The sequence below is a fragment of the Poecilia latipinna genome, unplaced genomic scaffold (genome assembly GCF_001443285.1).
Source record: "Poecilia latipinna isolate Pla-1442-1.1 unplaced genomic scaffold, P_latipinna-1.0 Scaffold243, whole genome shotgun sequence".
In the NCBI taxonomy this organism is placed as follows: Eukaryota; Metazoa; Chordata; class Actinopteri; order Cyprinodontiformes; family Poeciliidae; genus Poecilia; species Poecilia latipinna.
This window is the reverse complement of record NW_015112859.1, coordinates 304,537-325,687: the sequence shown is the minus strand read 5'-3', so window position 1 is coordinate 325,687 and position 21,151 is coordinate 304,537. Positions and strand designations below refer to the sequence as shown.

The 21,151-nt window shown below is 36.3% G+C and overlaps 1 protein-coding gene across 1 annotated transcript in view; it reads right to left on the bottom strand.

Annotated features, from left to right (window-relative positions):
- Window positions 1–20,800, bottom strand: part of LOC106947486 (SEC14-like protein 2) — a 25,467-nt gene extending 4,667 nt beyond the window's left edge. The window contains exons 1-10 of the mRNA XM_015032515.1: window positions 20,428–20,800; window positions 16,865–16,940; window positions 11,196–11,239; window positions 10,805–10,867; window positions 9,638–9,826; window positions 8,422–8,517; window positions 8,284–8,344; window positions 7,902–7,985; window positions 6,702–6,808; window positions 705–844 (exon numbers count right to left, since the gene is read on the bottom strand). Coding sequence (XP_014888001.1) covers window positions 705–844; window positions 6,702–6,808; window positions 7,902–7,985; window positions 8,284–8,344; window positions 8,422–8,517; window positions 9,638–9,826; window positions 10,805–10,867; window positions 11,196–11,239; window positions 16,865–16,940; window positions 20,428–20,481 — 914 coding nt within the window. The 5' untranslated portion in view covers window positions 20,482–20,800. The remainder of the gene's footprint in view (window positions 1–704; window positions 845–6,701; window positions 6,809–7,901; window positions 7,986–8,283; window positions 8,345–8,421; window positions 8,518–9,637; window positions 9,827–10,804; window positions 10,868–11,195; window positions 11,240–16,864; window positions 16,941–20,427) is intronic.
- Between the last annotated feature and the right edge of the window lie 351 nt (window positions 20,801–21,151).

The window sequence follows — 21,151 nt, the reverse complement described above, 5'->3', positions numbered from 1 at the left end:
GCAAAGCGCAGCCCGTAACCAAGCACCCCCTACAGGCACGCCCAGCCCGTTACCTAGCACCCCCTACAGCCATGCCCAGCCAGTTACCTAGCAACCCCTACAGGCAAGCCCAGCCCGTTACCTAGCAACCCCTACAGGCAAGCCCAGCCCGTTACCTAGCAACCCCTACAGGCAAGCACAGCCCGTTACCTAGCAACCCCAGCCACGCCCAGCCAGTTATCTAGCAACCCCTACAGGCAAGCCCAGCCCGTTACCTAGCAACCCCTACAGCCACGCCCAGCCAGTTACCTAGCAACCCCTACAGGCAAGCCCAGCCCGTTGCCTAGCAACGCAACTGGATTTGAGCACATTTGGCCAGCTGGTTTTAAGATACTTTATAGATCGCCTGCAGAGTGGGATTTTGCTTGTCCCAGTATAGCAAACTATAAAAATTAAAATAAGTAAATAAAATAAATATAAACATTTAACATTGTTTCCAAATAGTTCAGTTTAGTAAATAGCGGTTCCCCATTTTACTTGCAACATCGTTCTGCTTGTTTGGTTTGTATGCAGTCAAAGGGATGGAGGATGTTTCTCTTCATGCATGTTTAATTTGAAATTGATCTGTAATTGTCCCATTAGCTCCCGACCCCACTAAGGACAAGGGTGTAAAGAAATGATTGAACAAACAAACGGATGGACGGACGTCCCATCAGTCCACTGACCGGAGGACGCAGCCTGGGAACAAGACCTCAAAGTCCAGCTGTTGGGAAGAACCTCGATTGACGGTCAGGCAGTTTTCGTAATCCACTTTGACGTGATCCCGCACGTAGTAGGAAGGAGGAACTGGTCCGACATGGTTTATCTGCACAAGAGTCACAAATGGTCAAAATACAGGGAATGAAAACTTGGGAAGTAGAAGGTTAGAAGAAATCGAGGCTTGACTTACGGAGCCGTTTTGTCTGACTGCTTGTAACCATGTTATTTAGACATTCAACAGCAGGTCACACCAAGCACAGAAAGGATCTTTTTTTCCATTTATTCACACAAAAATCAGCCAAATAAAATCAGAATAGTGTAGTATCATACATAACCCCAACTAAAAGGACAGGCCATTGTTTCCTGATGTGAACTCTGCCTACGCAATGTAGTTACATGAGTGTCAGTGAAAACTAAGTGTAATCTGGACTGGAGGTGGGCACTTAGTTTTATTTTATGATCATTTTGATTTGACGTTATCTGGGCCTTTCACAATAAATTTTACTGGAAGATCCAGAAGTTATTGCTACTAACAATAATACAGTTCCTTTGAGATAATTTTCAAGTAATATAAAATCAATTACAAAGTTTCTGTAAACAAAACTGCCCTTCAAAATAAAGGGCTACTTGAGACCAAAGACTGAAAACTTTTTATCATCCAGGTTTTGGTGGGAAGAGAGAAAAGAAATGATCAATTATGCAAACAGAGATTATTGAACTAGTTTTAATTTATTGTACAATTAATTGATTTATTGCAACAGGCCTATCGTTGTCACAATAAAGTCCCAATCATAACATAAAAAAACTGTCAGTATTGTTGGGATTGTTATTTTTTTACACCACTGTTTGTTCAATGAAAGCATCAATTAATATCAATAAACTGGAAAATATGCTTAAATGAAGTTACTGTGTAAAGTTGAATTATTTAAATCACATTTATTTATGTAACTGGTGTCCTAGAGAAGCAAATAAAAAAAATTAAGATGAATATTTGTGTTTGTGGGGCTACACCTGCTGTGCCATGCAGTCACAAAAAAAATGAACACCCACCACTAATGTGGACACACTTACATGGAGAAAACAATAAAAACAGACTGAAGCAGAGCAGACTGAAGGCTGTTCAGGTTTAAAACACTCCCATTAAATAAACTGTGCACAATTAAAACCAACTGAGAAGAAATAAACTAAAATAAAATACCTTACAAAAGTCCATAAGGCTCAAAGTTTTTCAAGTTTATGTTTTCAAAAAACATAAACAAATAAATAAATAGTGATTTCTGATGTTTGCCATTTGAATCTGAGACCCTTAGTTCAAAAATAATTACAGGAGGAAGATTCATTTGTAACACTGACATTTTCTAAGAAACCAACAAAAATATAAATTTTTAGGCTAAATATGTTTTTCTTCATCATCTTTAGAGCAGGAGAAACTTTCCAATTAAAAAAATAGTTTATCGTTTGAAATAATGTTTTTTCTGCTTCTTAAATTAACAAAAACAAAAAAGATATTCAGGCAATTTTTAAGATCAAGCAGGTGTTTTTATGATAATTTATATCTTACGGGTCAATTATCCAACCAAACACAAAAACATCCGTTTCACGTCAGTCTGCAGTGCACTTACTTTAAATAACATTAGCACTTTGATTTCTGCAGTTCACAATTATTTATCAAATTATTTGTTTTATGCTTACCTAGATAAAACAAAAGCACTAAAACATATTTACTACAGTTACTTAATAATGCATGAATGCTAAAATGATCATAAAAAACCTAGAAGTTAAATTTAACCCTCGCGACGGATAATGTTTTCTAATAATGTTTGTTGTGTCATCATGTAAGAACAATGTGAACAGAGATCAGGTCCCAAACTAACCAAAATATCACCGAACAATGTGATGAACACAGCTAGCTAACCGGCGAGAAGCTAAACCCAGAGCATTTAGAGGCCGAGTTAATCCCAAACATCCTGAATGCAGACAAATGAATTTCCTCATGTTCTTCATCCGTCTTGGGCCCAATTTTTTATCTGAAGAAACAGCCACAAACATGAATCAGTTTTACGATTAGATCATAGAGCAGCTTCTACTGGGTTGGCTCTACGTTAGGCATGGGCCAGTTACCTGATCAAGGAGTCGCATTTCAGAGTGAGGATGAAAACAAATAATCCACGATTAGTGGTTTAGTAGATTCAAATTAGTTCCAGTCAATTAACTTACAATGTTTGTTTAAACTTTCTTTCAGTGTTGTAGTTTGACCACCATCCAGCAGGGGGCATCACTGGCCATCCTGAAGGGGAGCCAGTTGATACAGAAAAAAAGATGGCGGGGCTCATGCCAGAACCAGAGGGTGGTTTGTATGATGGCATACAAGAACAAAAAAACAAGAGTAAGTTTCCACCAGAAGTCACAGAGATTGACCTCAGAAATTTTATAGAAAAAAATGGAAATTTCAAAATTTGAAAAGTCAAAAATTTAGAGATTAATCTAAAAAATTACTGCATTTCATTTCTAGCAAATTTTCCGATTTCAAATTCAGCAACTTTCTTATTTTTCTAGACAATTTCTGAGATTAATCTAAAAGTTTGTAAGTTTTTTCTTCGCAAATATCCGACCTTTGGAGCTCAGAAAATAAGTTTTGAGATAACTGTTAAAACTTCAGGGTTTTTTCTAACAAATCCTCTTTTTTAAAAACCTAATTTGGAATGCAAATTGCACTTTATGAAGTTCTGTTTTGAAATGTAAACACTCGACAAACCCCTTAAATTTCACTTTAAATTTGTGTATTCAGCAATCTCAGAGATTCCTGTTTTGTTATATTTCATAAATATGTCTAAGTTTATTAATGTGAGAAAACCACAATTTTCCTATTTATTCAGTCAGTACATAGCACAGCTGACAAATAATATTGTTAAAATATATACATTTCTTAAATTCAGCATAGCAAAAAAATAAAAATAAATACAATATTGGTGTAAAACATGCGAGTTTAGAAGGTAAAACTTCGCCACCCTTCACTCCTTAGGTTACATGTAACTGTACAGAAAGCAGAAAGACAACATATTGTTTTACTTTAAATGTTTGTGTAAATAAAATGACATGGTGTTATGTTTATGACAGCGTGAGGATCTCAAACCGGCCCATGCCTTTACTGCATCAGCTACAGATGATCTGCCAGGGAGATTTTTATTGATTTGCTTTTCCTATTGCAGCAAAGCGAAGCGGCACAGCAGCAGCATGAAGGCGAACTGGACAGAGCAGGCAGGAACAGGCTGCGCTAAAGTTCAAGATACATTTTGCTGGACAATAAATTATTCCAGAAGTTATTGCGATAAACAATAATTGTTGTTTTGAGACCATTTTCATTTAATATAATGATAATGGCAAAACAATGCAAGATCACATTTTCAAGGATAAATGAACTTTAAACTCTAACATTTAATTGGAATACGTTTTATCTATCCAAAACAAATAAACAAAAACAACAAATAAAATGAATTATGATGTCTCTAAGCAAAATTGTCGAGGCAAAAGCACCTGACTGAAAAGTTTTACCATCCTGGTTTTGGTAGAAAGGGAGAGAAAAGAAAAACTGTAAATAATGCAAATGGAAATTATTGAGTTTATTTTAATTCATCATACAAATTAGGTTTATTACTTATTGGTACAGGCTGAACCTGTAAAAGTTTTGTATCTACATTAACCAACAACACACTACTTTATTTGTTTACTCTAAGTACTGCCACTTTATTTTTGAAAAGGAGAAAAAGTTTTTTCCACTTGACGATTTTGGCTCCTGTAACAAAAGGTTTGGACATGCCTGTTGTGTTTTATATTAAAACAGCATAAATATTAACCAAACATTTTCTGATCCTGTGAGATTTACATAGATTAGGTTCCCAGGATGGCTTATGGAGATTCATTTCTTTATTCAAGGTTCTTGGTCAGGACAGGTAAATCTGGCGGTTACAGAGCTAGCAGAAACCAAACTTTGCAAGTCAAATGTAAATATGCAATATTTGATGTGCACCAGGCAGCCTGTAGTAAAGCAAAGCTGCAATAAACTAGATGAGCAGAAGACAAAAGTAATGCTAAAGTAAATGCATATCCAGAACAATCCAAAGCAGCTACTTGATTTATTTCATCTTTTTAAATCTACAGCAGGCTGAGTGGCCGAAGTTGGAATCAGACTGGCATCCAGTCACAACATATTTGATAAACAACCGTTTCTCTTGTTTTATATGCAACATATTGATACCTGCTACTGATTTCATATTAGCAGCAGCAGCATTGAGTTAATGTTTGAAAAGGCAGCCTGTTGTAAACACTTAAAATTTGCATCTGCATCCCTCTGGACTCAATCGTCTCAGATTACATCGTTAAAGTCTGTTCTGCACAGATGAGTCAGCATTACAGATGTTTTTCCAAATAAACTGCAAACTAAAGACCAGAAAACCAACCCAGAGTCCTAAAGAGCTATACATGCTTTCTCCATTTTTTCCTACTTAAATTAAACATATTTTAGAGCAAAATATGTCAAGATTACATCTTTTTCAATGACATTTACAGCTACTTTCAAACATATTAGAGACACTTAAGTGTTAAGCTTTATAAACATTTTCTCACTTAACAGCCAAAGTTAAATGTATTTGTGGGGATTTTATGTAAAATCAGTACAGGTGGAGTGAAAAGAAATGCTACAAGTTTTTCAAAATTGTTTCGTTCCTCAAATAAAACCCAGTCCAACCAGCTTACTTTAAAAGTCACCTTACTGGTGAATAGAGTCCACCTGTATGTGATTCAATCTCAATATAAATAATCTGTTCTGTGAAAACCTCAGAGGTTTATTAGCGAACAAACAGCATCCTGGAGACCAAAGAACCAGTTTCAGCAGGTTACATTACTGGTGCATTCACACCAGACAAGGTTAGTCCACTTGTTAAAACCAGCTGACCAAACATGCTGGAACTCTGCTCTGAGGTTGCTAGGTAACTAGGCAGCACCTGCTGATTTATGACATTAAAAAACTTTTTGTAACGGTTCATTTTCCAGACACCAAAAAGCTTTAACTTATTGCCAAAAAACAGCTTGGTGGGGTTATTTTTAATGCCTTAGCTGTTTTTAGAAGCAGTAGAGACCCAAGTGGAAGCACAAAAACATCTAAACTGTTTGCATAATAGGTCCCCTGTAAACCACCTTGGTGAACTCAGCTCCAGAGATTGGAGAGTCCAACCCAAAGTCTCCTCAGTGGAAGACATCCTGGTGGGATTGAGCAGTTATTCTAAATACTTTTCCCTCACTTCGCAATTATGCTCCACTTTGTGTTGCTCCATAAAACCTGGTGAACTTTGTGTTGCAATGTGACAAACATGTGGAAACAGCACCCAACTGCGTTTTTCAACCAGTTCTGATTAAAACACGACTGAAAAGAGGGCTCTGCTTCTGCCGTTCAAATTGTTACCAGTTGTTTCCACAGTTTCTGTTTGTTTCTAGAAAATATCTGCATTAGCATGGCCATATTAGTTGCTACTTTTTGTCTTTTATTACCTGTTGAACAATGACAGAGCAGAGTACACCAGTCAGCTTAGGTCAAGATGATGAAAGCAGTTTTACTGCAGGTGTAATTAAGAACTCATACTTAATCAAGATCAGAAAACCCATAAGGTGGCATCAAAGGTCTGAAAGGCTAAAGTGGCTGAATCTGCTGAGAAAATGCTAGATCATGGCCAACATTTATGCTACAATTATTATAAATGTACCTAAAACTGATCAAAACAAAAAAACAACTGGGGAAAAAGTGCCACAATGTAATCAAAGTTAGAAACTAAAAGGGCAAACGCTGCTCCTAGAATCAATGAGCTGAGCCAGATATCTATTTTCAGTTGCTCTGGATACTTATCTTTTCCAACTTATCAGCCACCGCTTGCATGAAATAATCAGCAGCAGCAGCAGGTTTGCTGACTCACCCTGGTCCGACAGCGAGGATCTCCATCAGGATCCGTCGCCGTCCCTCCATAAATGGCCGGCAGCTCTTCTGCATCGATGTACTTCAGTAAAACCTCCTGCCAGTTTCCTGAAGAAAAATGTGTTTACACTTACATTACAATATAAATAAACGTTCAGGTCCTCTTAACATAAATGTTTAGTCCATGAAAAGATGTAAAAATGTGAGCAGTGAGAACGATATGCTGGTATTACTTAACCATGGTTAAGTAATACCATGTGGTTTGACACTCTGTGGTGCTTTGATTTATGGTATTCGTTGCACAAGTGTAATAGTTCAGTGTTGTGTTGCGCAGAGTCTGACAGTTGCGTGACTGATTGATTTAACTCCAGTTAATTAGAAGCAGTTTCAGATTATATAGTTTCCAAAATAAGAGGGAGGGATGAAACTTAAATTTATTAAATCGGTCAGGATTAGGGATGAAAGGTATCGATTAATGAAGTTGATTTATCTCGCAAATAGTCTATTTTATAAGCCGCCGTTTTCGTAAAACCCAGTTTTCTCTTGTACAAAGAGAGTGGGCCGTCTTTTCATAACCTATAGGGTAAAACATTTTCAAAATATGCTGTATTTGTGTATTAAAAATATTGTGAAACTTACGGAGCTTGTAGACTGCTTATATTTCAAAACTGAACCGCATAAGGTGAGATATTCATCTCGCATCGGACTCTGTTTAGACATTTTCTCCATTGTTCTAGTACGGCCGCCATCTTTGTTTCTGTATCTATGGCTCCGCTTTACGGATGACCAGCGGCGCCCTCTGCTGGATGGAGGTCAAACTACAACACAAAAAAACGGTCTATGCGGCCATTAATAGTTAATCTATTGGAACTAATTTTAATCAAATGAACCATTAATCATCAATTAATGGTAAGTCGATTAATTATTTGCATCCCCAGCCAATATAAAATTTTATTTCAAATAGCAGCAATATTATTATTGGCTATATTTTTTGAGATACTGTTCAGCTCTTTTTCTTTATTGTTTATTTGCATTGGTTGAGTAATAACAAAAACAGAACACTACAACATTTACAGCCTTGGCCAATTTGCAATTCAGATAGCCTTTCAACAACATAAAAGACGATAAAACAATGTAACATCACAGCACAAATCCTAAATTTAATTTAAACAAGCTCTGGAGCGACGTGTCCACTTCTCACCACCCAGGATGTAGATCTTTTGCCGCGTGATTTCACTCAGAAGGTGCTTGATGAGGTTATAGGCCACAGGAAAGAGTTTAGGAGCTAAATGAGGAAAAAATAGAAAACAATGTAAAATAATGAGTATGTTGCAAGCATACATGCATTTTCTCAATTAAACAAATGGTTAAAAATATACATATAAAGTTAAATATATCCACATATTTAAAATAAAAAACCTTTCAATAAGTGGTTCTTGTGTGTTTTTTACAACCCTGAACTATGAACTGTTAAACTATGAAGTGTACAAAGACTAAACTAAATATATTGTTATTTATAAATTGGGTACATGAAGTTAGTTTCATAATTTATAATTTTATTTTATTTTTTTAAATAAGTTTACCCTTAATAACAAACAGCCTCTTCAGGCCTTCTGGGTAATTATCTTCAAACATCTGGAGGATCTGGAGGAGAAATACAGCAGAAAATCAGCAGATTGTTCATTTTAAGAGAGGATTACACAGTTTGTGTCACTTTGCACCTCTCCATATGTTTCTATTGCAGGTTTCCATAAGTGCTTCAGTCCCAGACCTTCAACATCGTAGATCATCGTGATTGACTCGACATTCCTGCCCAGCTAAAACACAACACAGAATAATAATAAAAACAACAAAACTTACATGATGGAGAAAAAGGGATCACATGGTGTTACTACTGCAATAAAAGTTAAGATACTTATTACTTCATTTTTTAGGGCCACAAATCCAAAAACTACTCTGACAAATATTCTCATTTGTAATGCAGTTCTTTAGGTCACCAATCACATAAAGAAGTGTGGTTTGTAACATTAAACAAAACCACATTTAGGCTTATTTTTAAATTTATTAATACTCTAATCTGCGAGAGACTGGCGACCTGTCCAGGGTGACCCCGCCTCTCGCCCAGAACGTTAGCTGGAGAGGAACAAGCACCTCCTGACCCCACTAAGGGACAAGGGTGTACAGAAAATGTATGGATGGATGTATGGATGGATGGATGGATGGATGATACTCTAATTGAACAAATGGTGCAGAAAATAGTAAAAAAAAATTAAACCACACTAATGGAATTTTTTGTGAAAAAAATAAATCAAAACATTTGCCAAAAAACTAAGAAATTATCAATAATTTGAGAATTTTCTATAATTTTATTTATTTATTCAAAATTTAAAGTAAAATATTTGCTTCAAAAATCTCACGACATTTTGAGTTTGCTCAGATATTTTCTAGAAAAATATATTGAAAGTTCAGAGTCTCGAATATAGAAAATGTCCATGTTTTTCGGAAAAGAAAAACAATGTCTGATTAATTTCAAAATTCCTGAGTTTTTTTCTCAAATTTTTGACTTTCGGAGCTCTGAAATCTCCTCTTTTTTTTTTTTTCTCAAAAACATTATCAGATTCAAATCTCAGATTTTTTTCTAGCAATTTTTCAACTTTTCAAACTCAGAAATGTCTTAGTTTTATTATTATTATTTCTTAGTTTAATCTGAAAACGTCTGAGTTTATCTAGCAAATGTTTGACTTTTTGAGCAATAAAATTTCCATACGTCTTCTAAAAAAATTCTCAGATTAATTTGAAAATTTCTGAGTTTTTTGGTGGATATTTACTCCTCTTTTCTATCTTCTATGCCCTAATATATTGTCGTAAGTTCCCATGCTTTAAGCTAGCAACCTCTGGATAGGGTACCGCCTTAGCGTTAGCATCCTTTTCTCTTACTCTCTCCGACTGCAGGTTGCATTCCTTCTGCAGCATCTCGCAGTCTCTGATCTTGGACTTGATGAAGTCCTGCTTGGACGCAGACAGGAAGAGTCCTTTGGGGTCCACGGGTCCAATCACGTCGTACCAGACGGGGCTGCCTTCGCGGTCGTAGCCACACATTCCTCCTGAGAGATACTTCTCTATCACCTACAGGGGGGCAGCCATTTTGAATCACACAGCTGGTTTTTGAAGACCTGCAGCTGCATTTCCATTACAAATGTGAGCAAATCTTTGTCTATATTCTGCTAATATAAAAACAACAATCAAACAAAAAAACATAGCTAAATATGAAAATAAACTTAAATCACACATATCCATTTTGATATGGCAGAAAAACCACATCATACTTCTGCAAAAATATGGCAGCATATTAGAGCCATTGTAGAGAGAAAAAAAGGAGCAAATTTCTAACAAAAATTTGAAGAGTTTGAAAAGTCAAAAATTTGCTTGGGAGAAAAAAAAAGTTCTAGAAACTAAATTCTGGAGTATTTTCCCCCAGAAAATTTCAAACATTTGGTTGAAGGTTTCTAGCACATTTTTGAATTTTGAAACTCATAAAATTCCTTGTTTCTTCTAGAACATTTCTGAGATTAATCTCAAAATTTCTAATTAGCAATTTTTCAAGTTTTCAAAGTCAAATATTTCCATTTTTTGACTTTTGAAATGTCCTTGTTTTTTATTGAAAATTTCTGAGATGAATAGAAATTCTGGGGAATTTTCTAACAAATTTTCAACTTGTTGAAGTCAGAAATTTTCTCTTGAAAATTACTGACATTAATTTCAAATTTTCTATGCAAATTGTAGCAATTTTTTTACTTAAAACTGAAAAAGTTTTTTTCTTGAAAATTTATGGCAATCTCAACATTATATATATTTTTTTCAAAATGTTCATATTTTAAGACAAAGAAATTTCCTTATTTTCTTAGATTAATCTCAAACTTTCTGTTTTTTGCATACATTTGCTCCATGTATTTTTTTCATCTACAATAATCCCAATTTGCCGTCATATTAAAAATTTTCCATCAACTTTGTCAAAACTAAGCTAATTTCTTGATCATAATTTCGATTTGCACAGTTTTATCTCTGATGGAAACGCAGCAGCAGGGTCTGTTTTTTGCGTTTTACCTCAGGTGGTTGCCAGTCGGTGATTATTGCGTCTACTTTCATGTGTTTCCTGAACTCCAGGTGCTGAAACAGAAGATTTGTTTGTTTAGCTTAAACATTAGCATTAGCATGGCGGATTTTCACATGTCCTGCAGATTAGTGGAGGTAGATTAGCTGTAAATGATGTAACCGGTAATCTTAACCTGCCACAGGTCTTTATTTAATCTCTTGTCTGTGTCTTATCTGCCTCTGAGTGCAGTGATGACTCAGTTTGTGAACCTTCACCCCCTCTGCCCGCTATAATCTGGAGCCTCGCCTGCAGCTAGTTGCGCCTCCACAGATTAATAAAAACGATGCGTTTGTTTTTAGCTCCTTTGTGTAATTTGCTGCAGATTGTTTAATAATGGGTTACCTTTCGCAGCATGGCCTCAGACTTCTGCACATTGAAGTTCCTCGCTGAAACAGAAGAGGCAGAGGTTTAATCTGGTGAAAAATGTCTTAATCTGGGATTACACACACACACACTGCAGTTTAAATTTTTCTGTAGTTCTAAAAATAATTATAAAAAAATTAATAAAAATAGTCAAGACAGTTTTGAGAAGCTGAGCAATCAAATACAATGATCCCAGACGTTTTCATGATGCAGATTATGAGATTACAGATTAACGCTGGAAAGGAAAGATTTTTCATAAAGTCTGGAAAAGTGTTAAAGTTTGTAGTTTTTCATGTATAACAGGAAGATACATAAGTACTTTAAGACTTTCTATTTACCGAAGGTTCCTCTGTCAAACCTTTGTCTGTTCGTTTTATTTTTTGGAAAACTGAAAATCCCAGAAATTTAATTTCACAAACAATAAACTGTATTTTAATGAATCAGAGCAAAAATAATTCAGTCCAGCTTCGACTACTGAAGTTTAGATGTTTGTGTAATTCAGAGAAGGTAGCAATGAATTAAAAATAATCACTTTTCATAACCAGTTACTAAACCACTGGTGGAGAGCAGAGCAGACAGTTCAGCGTCTAAGACTCTGTAAGGTGATTAACCGAGATGAGCGCTGGATTATGCTGCGTTCACTGACCCTCCGTTAAAACAAGGAGGCGGCGCTAACGCCTTTGTCTTAGCTTTAAAGGTGACGTATCACGCTTCCTTTAATAAGGTCCATATAAGAGGTGTCCAAACGTTTTGTCATTTTGGACAAAAGCATAAAGTCAAAAGTAATTGTGGGTAAAATAATAATTATTTAAAAAGAAATAATTATTTTTCAGTTCCCAACAATAAACCAACAATAATTTTAATTAAACAAATAAATGCTTTTATTTTGAAAGAAAGAAAGGATAAAGTTATTGCAGACACCAAAATTGCAGAATTAAAGAGTTTTTTTTATGTGATTAAAATAGCAAATTTATTTGTGCTCAAATAGAAAATAAAAATAAACAAAATTATTCCTCCTATTCTCAGCAATAAGATCAGGATTCGCTTTAGAAACACATGCATTTAACAAGTAAGTTTTAGTAAATTCAATAAAAGCAGGTTTTCTGCGTTTTAGGTTTTCTGAAGTCTGATTAAAGTCTCATAATTTCTGAGTTTTTCTAGCAAATTTGACTTTGCAAATTCCCAGAGGTGAGTAACAAACCCGAAAATGGTGCTCAAGTAAGAGTAGCACTACTTCAACATATTTTACTCAAGTGAGAGTAAAAAAGTAATTGGTAAAAAGTTTACTCAAGTACTGAGAAACTGATCAAATTATCAATCATGAAATATTTAAAAATGACATCATGAGATGGATCAAAATGTAAATTTTAGTGGAAATTTAGGTATTTTAAGGACCAAAGTGACAATAATTTATATAAGTAACAAAAAATAACAAAATTAGGCAAAGGAACATTTTTCTGAATCAGTTTCTTTCAGTAAAAACTGTCTGATGAATTTTGTTTGGTTTTCTTTCAGTGGGTAGAAAATCCAGAAATTTTACTCAACTAAGAGTAAAAATACTTCACAATAAAGTTACTCAAGTAAAAGTAAAGAGTACAGGGCAGTAAAAATACTCCTAAAGGGATTTTCTTTTCTTCAAAAAAGTTACTTAAGTAAATGTAACTAGTTACTAGCAACTCTGGAAATTCTCAATTTTTTCTAGATAATTTATGAGATTAATCTAAAATTCTTTTAGATTTTTGTTGAAAATGTTATCCTTTTAGAATTTTTTTTATATCTACAATGGCCTCAATACATGTCCATTCCATCTAAGAATATTTAAAATGTAATAAATGTGAAAAATACTGCAGTAGATCATTTGGATCCTTTAATAATCCCTCTCTCTAGGCTGGAAAAGCAGGTGAGCTCTGTCATAAAGTTGAGTTTTTTACCCACTGATTCAAAGCTCAAGTCAAAAGCAAACTGCTGGAGATCTGGAGAGACTAAGCCTTGCTTTTATTACCTTTATGGCCGGCTTGGATGCGTTTTCCTTACACTTTGGCACTGATAAGACATCATCCTGCTCTCATTGGTAAGCGAGAATGTGACCACACATCACCTGATGGAGCCAATTTACACGTTTGTTTGTTTGTTTGTTTGTTTGTTTGTTGGCCAACAATGCTGCATTTATTTGGATATTAGGACAGGAAATCACTTTCTTTATCCATTTGTGTCAGAGCACCAATAAAAAGTTATGATTTGTATTTAGCATGTTTAGCCTAGTAATTCATTATCAATAACAATAGATAGTCAATCAATCTGATAGAAAATTCAATATTCAACAATGAACTCTGATCCAGAACCGCACAGGATTCTGGGAGATGTAGGCAGAGGAAAGACTTCTCAACCTCTCGCAGCTAGCTAAGCAAGTCGGTGGAATTAGCTAACTCACTCTTTGGTTACCTAGCAACTCAGTCACTCTCTGGTTACCTAGCAACAGCCTGCTGAGTAACTGCCGCAGTAGCAGTTTAATGTTTCTCCAATTTGCCTCCTAACTGCTTAAAAACAAAAACAAATTTTCCCTTTCCTTCCACTCAACCTTCTATTAAAATGCTTTGATGAACAAGTGATTATCTAAGGTGGTAGAAGTACAAGTCTTTCCCCATGACTTTGATGAACATATAGCAGTTCTATTAAAAATAAGTTCTATTGGTCTTAATTTTCTAATATTCTGATAAACTAAATTCAGATGGGGGCTTGTCTGGTGCATCTTTTATGCACAAACTGCCACCATGCATGCATTGGAAATCATGTAAAATTGTATGTTTTTAAGCGTTTGATTGTAGTGCATGGTTAAAATCCAAAATATTACATCATTACACTGCAAAAACACAAAATGTCTAATGTTATTACATTTGAAAGAAGAAATTAATTTATGTTAATTTTCATAAATTATTAATTTATGAAAATGTCTTGTTATAGGTGAAATAATTTGCTACTTTTTCAACTTTATTAAGGAATTTTTTACTTAAAATGAGCTCCCATTTCTTTCTGATAAGCTACTTGTAAGTTAGTACATTTGAAATAAGACAAATAAAACATTTGGACTAAAAACTAGACAAAAATACCTGGTGAGACTTTGTGTTTTTGCAGTGTAGTCAGGCTTTTTGTGTTAAACCTTATTTTTATGCAACATTAAATGGTAAATTTAGCTTTACATAAGTGCCAGGGTGACATAACTTTAACTATTTAGTGCTTTTATAACAGTAACAGAGCTTTATTGTTTGGAGCTGCGGCTCCTCGTTTCCCAGAGGCCAAAGCTGGCATTTCATAACCGAACGAAGCTTAAATAGGTGAACAAAGAGCCTTCAATGCTGCTCTGAGTTCTTGGTTAGAAACAATTTCTCAATATCTTCTGAACCCTGAACAGAGCAGCAGACTCCTGCAGCCACCGTAGTCCAGTGCTAATGAGATTAACTCTGGATTAGACTGATACTCAGATTGTTGGACCTCTGCTTCAGCTCCCCATTCCTCCCACTCTAAAGCATAAAACGACGATTACATGTCTGCTGCTTCACCCTCAAGCAGGGGCGCAGCCTGGCGCTCACGAGCTAATCAACCACTGCTGGTGTTCAGTCAACCACTTTTATTTATTTATTTCAAACTGTTTTTTAAAAACAAGAAAACAAGCAATCAGTAGGACAAGAGAAAACATGTGCATATATAACCAAGAACAAAATAATTAGCTTTACCACGACTTATGTTTGAAACGGAGCAGGAGGAAGTTAACATTGATCTAATCCAACCCCCTGTCTTAATTTAATGATATATTTTACTTACCGACTCAGTAAATATCAGAAATTTGTAATTAAAAGCATGTTATGGTATTCATGTGCCTGTTCAATTTACTGGGTTAAGAACAAACAAATAAATTAGATTACATAAGCAAAAAGATTAGAAACTGACTCTCATAACAAGACAAGAAAATCTATGGACTCATAATAATAATATTACCGTAATAATAATTACAACTGTAAATAAACATCAGAATAATTATCAACTCCTTGCCAATGTACACCTTATAAAGTTTTCATAATCTGTGTAATATAATAAATAAAAATAAAAAAAACACAGGAAAAAAATAATCATATTAATGAGACCAAAATAACAACCATAATCTACTATGAATGCTAACAGTAACACAGAAGAAAGGCAGAGAAAAAACTCATATTTCTTGTCAGCCGGTTGCCACAGCAACGGGCGTGCGCGTGGCACAAAGCAGACGCGGTGAGAAAGAAGAAGATCTCGAGTTGTTCTTCGGCATTATAATTTCCCTTTGCTGAGGCCGACGCTCAATATCTGGACGCTGAAGAACGATAAAACTCGACTAACTGCCTTCTTCATTCGTTCGTTCGTTTAACGTCGCGATATTCAAGTAGCACATAAAGTATTTAATAAACTCTCCTATAGCAGCAATTCTGGAAAATTAAATGTATACATGGTTGTAATGGTTCCCCGCCTCTCGCCCGAAACGTTCGCTGGAGAGGAACCAGCACCGCTCCCGACCTGGTCAGGGACAAGGGTGTTAGAAGATGGATGGATGGATGGATGGATGGATGGATGGATGGATGGATGGATGGATGGATGGATGGATGGATGGGTGGATGCTAGAAGATGGATGGATGGATGGATGGATGGATGGATGGATGGATGGATGGATGGATGGATGGATGGATGGATGGATGGATGGACAGTTCTAATGTGACGCCTCACTTCCGGAAGCTTTGCAGCTGACGGCCATCTTGGCAGGTAGCTGTCATGACAGAGGCTATGGAGTTGCTATGACAACAACAAACAAGAAAGAAACTTAGAGCTAGCTGTCGACTCGTTCCTATCTATTAATCGATTACAATTTTTGAGGACTCTACTCAACTCTGTGTAATATTAAGATAAATATCAGTGATATTTACTGTGGTACTTACTGCTAGCAAAATTAGCTTTGCTAATGTGGCTTTTATCTGCTAGCTAAAACGGATGTGGCCAATACATAAGATAAATTCATTTAATTCTCTCTTGCAACTTAAAAGAAATGACAGAAACCAAATGTCCTAGATTTATATCTACAAATACATAATTTACACATCAAATGCAATGTGCAGTGTTCTCAGCTTTAATTTAATCATAAATCTGATAAGACATAAAGCCGCGACAAACATTTTTCATGCACATCTCACGTTGGGACGGTATGTTTTTGTGGATGTGACTCGGAGCAAAATGACGTCAAAGAGCAGATAATCGATCAGTGTTTATAAGTTCAGCTGAAATCAAGAGTTTCTCTGTCAACTTCTGCAAACTCTCCTCACTCCAGTTGCATCAGTTTCATGTAATAAACCACAGTAGCTTCTGCTTTCCGCTTAAAGGGGAACAACGCTGATTTTCCCTGCAAATTAAGGGAAACCATTCCCAGAAAAGAAGCAAAAACTGGTGGCTGATCCAGATGGAGACTTTTTTAAATTAAGTACAACAATTAATTCAAGTTAGTTTTGTCTTATTTCAAGTGAACTAAGAAACTAGACAAAGATATTTTGTGTTTCTGCCGTTCCTGCAGCACCCAGGTTGATTTAAAAATAAAAATAAATAAATAAGAGCAGAAGGAGTGATTAGCTCACCTCGGAGCCAGCGCAACAGGAAGTGGTCATGCTGTGCAGGAAGTTGAGGAAGAATGTCTTGTACCTTCGATCGAAACTAAAAACAGATAATAGATGCAGATGTTAGCTCAAACAAACTTCACAGTTACGATTTCATAAAGAAATCTACATAAAGAGCTGAGATTTATTGTTTCAACACTGCCAAAACACAAAATCTGACCAAATATTTTCGGTTTAGTTTCTAGTGCAAATGTCTTAGTACACTTTAAATTAAACAAAACTTTATTACAAGTACATCACACCACAAAGATCCAGGAACTCTTAACTGAATTAAATGAGGTTAAATAAGTGACGCTTTGGTGACGCTTTATTTGACAGAGTGTGCAGAAGACTGGCATGACACTGAAACATGAAACGACACATGAACATGAAGGAGTCTTTATTCATGTTTACATCTGCTGGCATGACGCGTCATTCAGTAAATAATGACATTTTAATGCAAAGTTCTATTAAAATTTAGGTTAATTATTATTATTTGGTAAATAATGACACAAAAAATGCAGTTTTGCATCTTTTAATACAAAACTGCATTAAAAATTGCATTAAATTTTGAATTAATTTTCATTATTTGGTAAATAATGACACTAAATGCAAAGTTGCATTAAAAGTTTCATTAAAAGTGTATTAATACTAATCAATCCACATTTTAATGCAACTTTTATTTGGTAAATAAAGACACTTTTAAAAGAAATTTGCATAAAAAGTTGGTTTAAAAGTGTCAACTTTGAATTACTTGGTGAATAATGACACTTTTAATGCAGAGTTACATCATCAGGTTATGACATTTAATCTGGATTTTGTGTATTTAATTTGCTTTCACTATAAAATTGTTTTTGCATTTTTCGTAACTAAGCAGATACAATCTGAGGCTTCCGTTTCAAAAAGTTTGGACGCCCCAGATTGAAATTACTCTTCATATATCTGGGAGCGTCACTGCGTTTAGTCTCAGCCAGTCTGGATCTGGAGGGAGCACTGGTTGGACTGGTGAGGTTTTCCCACACTAATCTATTGTTTCAGGGTCGAGGCTGCAGGCAAACACCGGGTGCCTCGCCTAAACTGGAACAAAGGTCCGATGCATGTCGCTGCACGCTGCAGCTTTACGATGCGTCTGAAGACCTTGAGTAACTTTGGGAAGTTTCCAGAAAATCTCCAGGCTGCCTCTGAAGATCTGTAAGCTTTCCTCCATGTTTGCTAAAACTGAACCGATTCCCGTCATCCTAAAGCTCTGGGCATTGTTGTCGGACATGATGGTTACCGTGTCCTGTTACTTTTGTAACAATGCAGTCATGTTTAGATGTCCGTTTGGACGATTCCCTTGCAGGTGTGGCTCTCTCCTTTGGGAGTACTGTCTCTTTAAGACGAACCGTTCCACTCCCTGAGGAGCTGAAACATGCTGGGGATTTTATTCATCTCTCATCTGGTAAAAAGTTAGGAATTTTAAATGGCTTATGAGACTTAAAAGTCTATTTTAGTTGTTACCTCAACGCACGTTCAGTATTCATGCTCCTTGGACATTCATGCACATTTTCTCATTTTACAATCACAAACCTCCACGAGTTTTATTGGGTTATACCAACACAAAGCTGTGAATTCATGGAAGAGTGGCAAAAAGAATCTCATTAAAGGTAGCAAAATAATTTTTGTTGATCACCTTGAACACACCATATATGGTGCAGTTTTAGAGCCAAAATTAAGACTTTTGAGCATACAGTGGCGGCTACGTCCTTTTTGCAGGAAGCTACATCTGCTCTTAAGCTAGCTACCAATTAATGAGCAACCGTGTTGGGTAGTGAGCAGGCAACTACTCACTTGCATTAGCTTTGGAGAGGCTAGCATCCCCACTGTATTACCCTACTTCCTCTACTGTCCATTAGCGCAGATAGGCTGGTGCTGGAGAAGCTAGAAATTAACAAGCCTAGTCATTAGTGGGGTCAGCCACTGGATTGGCTACACATTCAGATATCCATTAGCACAGATAGGCTAGTGTTGGAGAAGCTAACAACGAGCTTGCCTAGTCTGGTCACTAATTGGCTTGACTACTCCCTTTGCTGTCCATTTGGTTGGTGTAGGTTAGCACTAGCCTTGGATATTCTAGCATTAGCCTTGGATAGAGCAGACTAACAGCTAGCATGGCTAGGTTAGTCATGCACTGGATTGCCTACTCCGTCAGCTGTCCATTAGGGCAGAAAGGCTAGAGATAGAGAAGCTAACAACTAGCACACCATGGATGGTCACCAACTGTACTGACTACTTTCTTTCTTGTCCATTAGCCTTGCATAGCTTAGTGTTCGCCTTGGATATCCTGGAATTAGCCTTGGATAGGATATTGTGCCTGGGGTAGTCATCCACTGGACCTACTTCAAACCTACTTCCTCTATGGTCCATTAATGCAGATAGACTAGTGTTGGAGAAGCTAACAATTAGCATTCCTAGTCATTAGTGGGGTAACCCTCTGGACTGCCTACTTATTCTGGTACACATTAGCGCAGACAGGCTAGTGTTGTAGAAGCTAACAACTAGCTTGCCTAATCTGGTAATCAATTGGATTTACTACTACTATTTGCAGGTGACCAGTTTAAGCATGCTAGTTGCCAACCTATCCAATGCCAACACTAGCCTATCCTTGCTAATGGAAAGTAGAGGAAGTAGTTAATCCAGAGGGTGACCAGCCTAGACATGCTTGTTACTAGCCTCTCCAAAGCTAACACAAATGAGTAAAGCACCCTTTCAGGTCTCGAGTCAGCCCCTCATTAATCAAAGCGCGCAAATGGATATAGGCTCTGACGACAAGAAATAGCCACTACTATGTGCACAACAGTCTTGATTTTGGCACTAAAATTGTGCCACAGAAGAATGGTAATGGCATGGATTCTGGATCTGAGTTCATAGGTAGATGAAAGGACCTAAATACAGAGCGGATGTGTTGAAAATTGATCTTCATACATAGATGAAATATTTGACTTTTTTTTGTAAATTAGCAATAAGTTCAGTTTCTATATAAACTGAACTTATAATCACAGCTAATCTATAGCTGTGCAAAGCTGGTAGTAAGTAGGTACCCTAAAAGACTTGCAGGTGTAACTGAAAACCGAAGCTTACATTTTATCTTCCGCCTCAACTCTGAACTACCTTCTGTTGGTCCATTGATAAATTTAAAAGACTGAAATTTGTGGTTGTAAATGACAAAACAGAGAAGTTTACATTTCCAGAAATTGCACCTACATAAGAGCCACTAATTCATAAGCTGATGTAAATATGCCCCTTTTTTACAGTAGCTTCCTGTTATCTGTCATAAAAGTAGTAAATTGAGTGTTTTCATGTCATGATACTATAAAACCTTTGTAGTGTGGAAGTGCATCCAAAACCGATCAAAATTATGGGAGCGGTGAACTGCATGTCAACAGATAACAACCTTTTCCACACTGCTTTACTGATATTAACTAAAATAAGCAGGATAAAAAAAGGAGTAAAAATAGATACAAACATTATGAAGAGCTTGTTTAATCCATAAATATAAAACTTACTTGTTCCAGCGCCTCAGCCTGCTTAGGACTGAGGTCTCCAACTCTTCCGCTCATGTCTCGGACCTAAAGCTGGCGGACAGGCAGTGCTTCTTCAAAGTCAAGTTCACAGACAGACGCCGTTAAACGCGGGCCGGTTCTCCGTGTCTGACGCCGCCCAGTGATGCTCGTGTACGGCCGCAGCCTCCTGTTACCCTCCGCTGACGGCGGCCTGCAGGTGGAAAACGAAACGGAGGAGGAAAAAATGTAAACACGACTCTCACAGACGCATCGCCAGCAAGAGATCACTTTAACCGGCTGAGTCGGCCAAAGATCTGCGAGGGAACAAGAGAAGTCACTCCGCCGCAGAAAGAAGGCTCAACCAGATAAAATGGAGGATCCGCCTCTAAGTACGGGGGCCCCCAAAGACCAAAATTCAATAAACGCGAGTTCCTACGTCAACATTAAGCTAAAAATGGGAAATAAATGCATATTTAGTATAATATAATAAATAAATAAATCAGATAAAGAAAGTAGTTAATTCTTCAGATTTTTCATTTGACCACAATATTACAAATACAAATGAACATAAATTAATTTCTTCTTTGAGTAAGAAAATAAAAAATGTTATTGTCTAACATACAATAACACAGCATTCCTTTAGTGATACATTCTGCAGATGTTTTATTTAAGAACTTAAGCCTTTTTATACAATATTAACAATACATGTAAAGATGAAAAAAAAAAG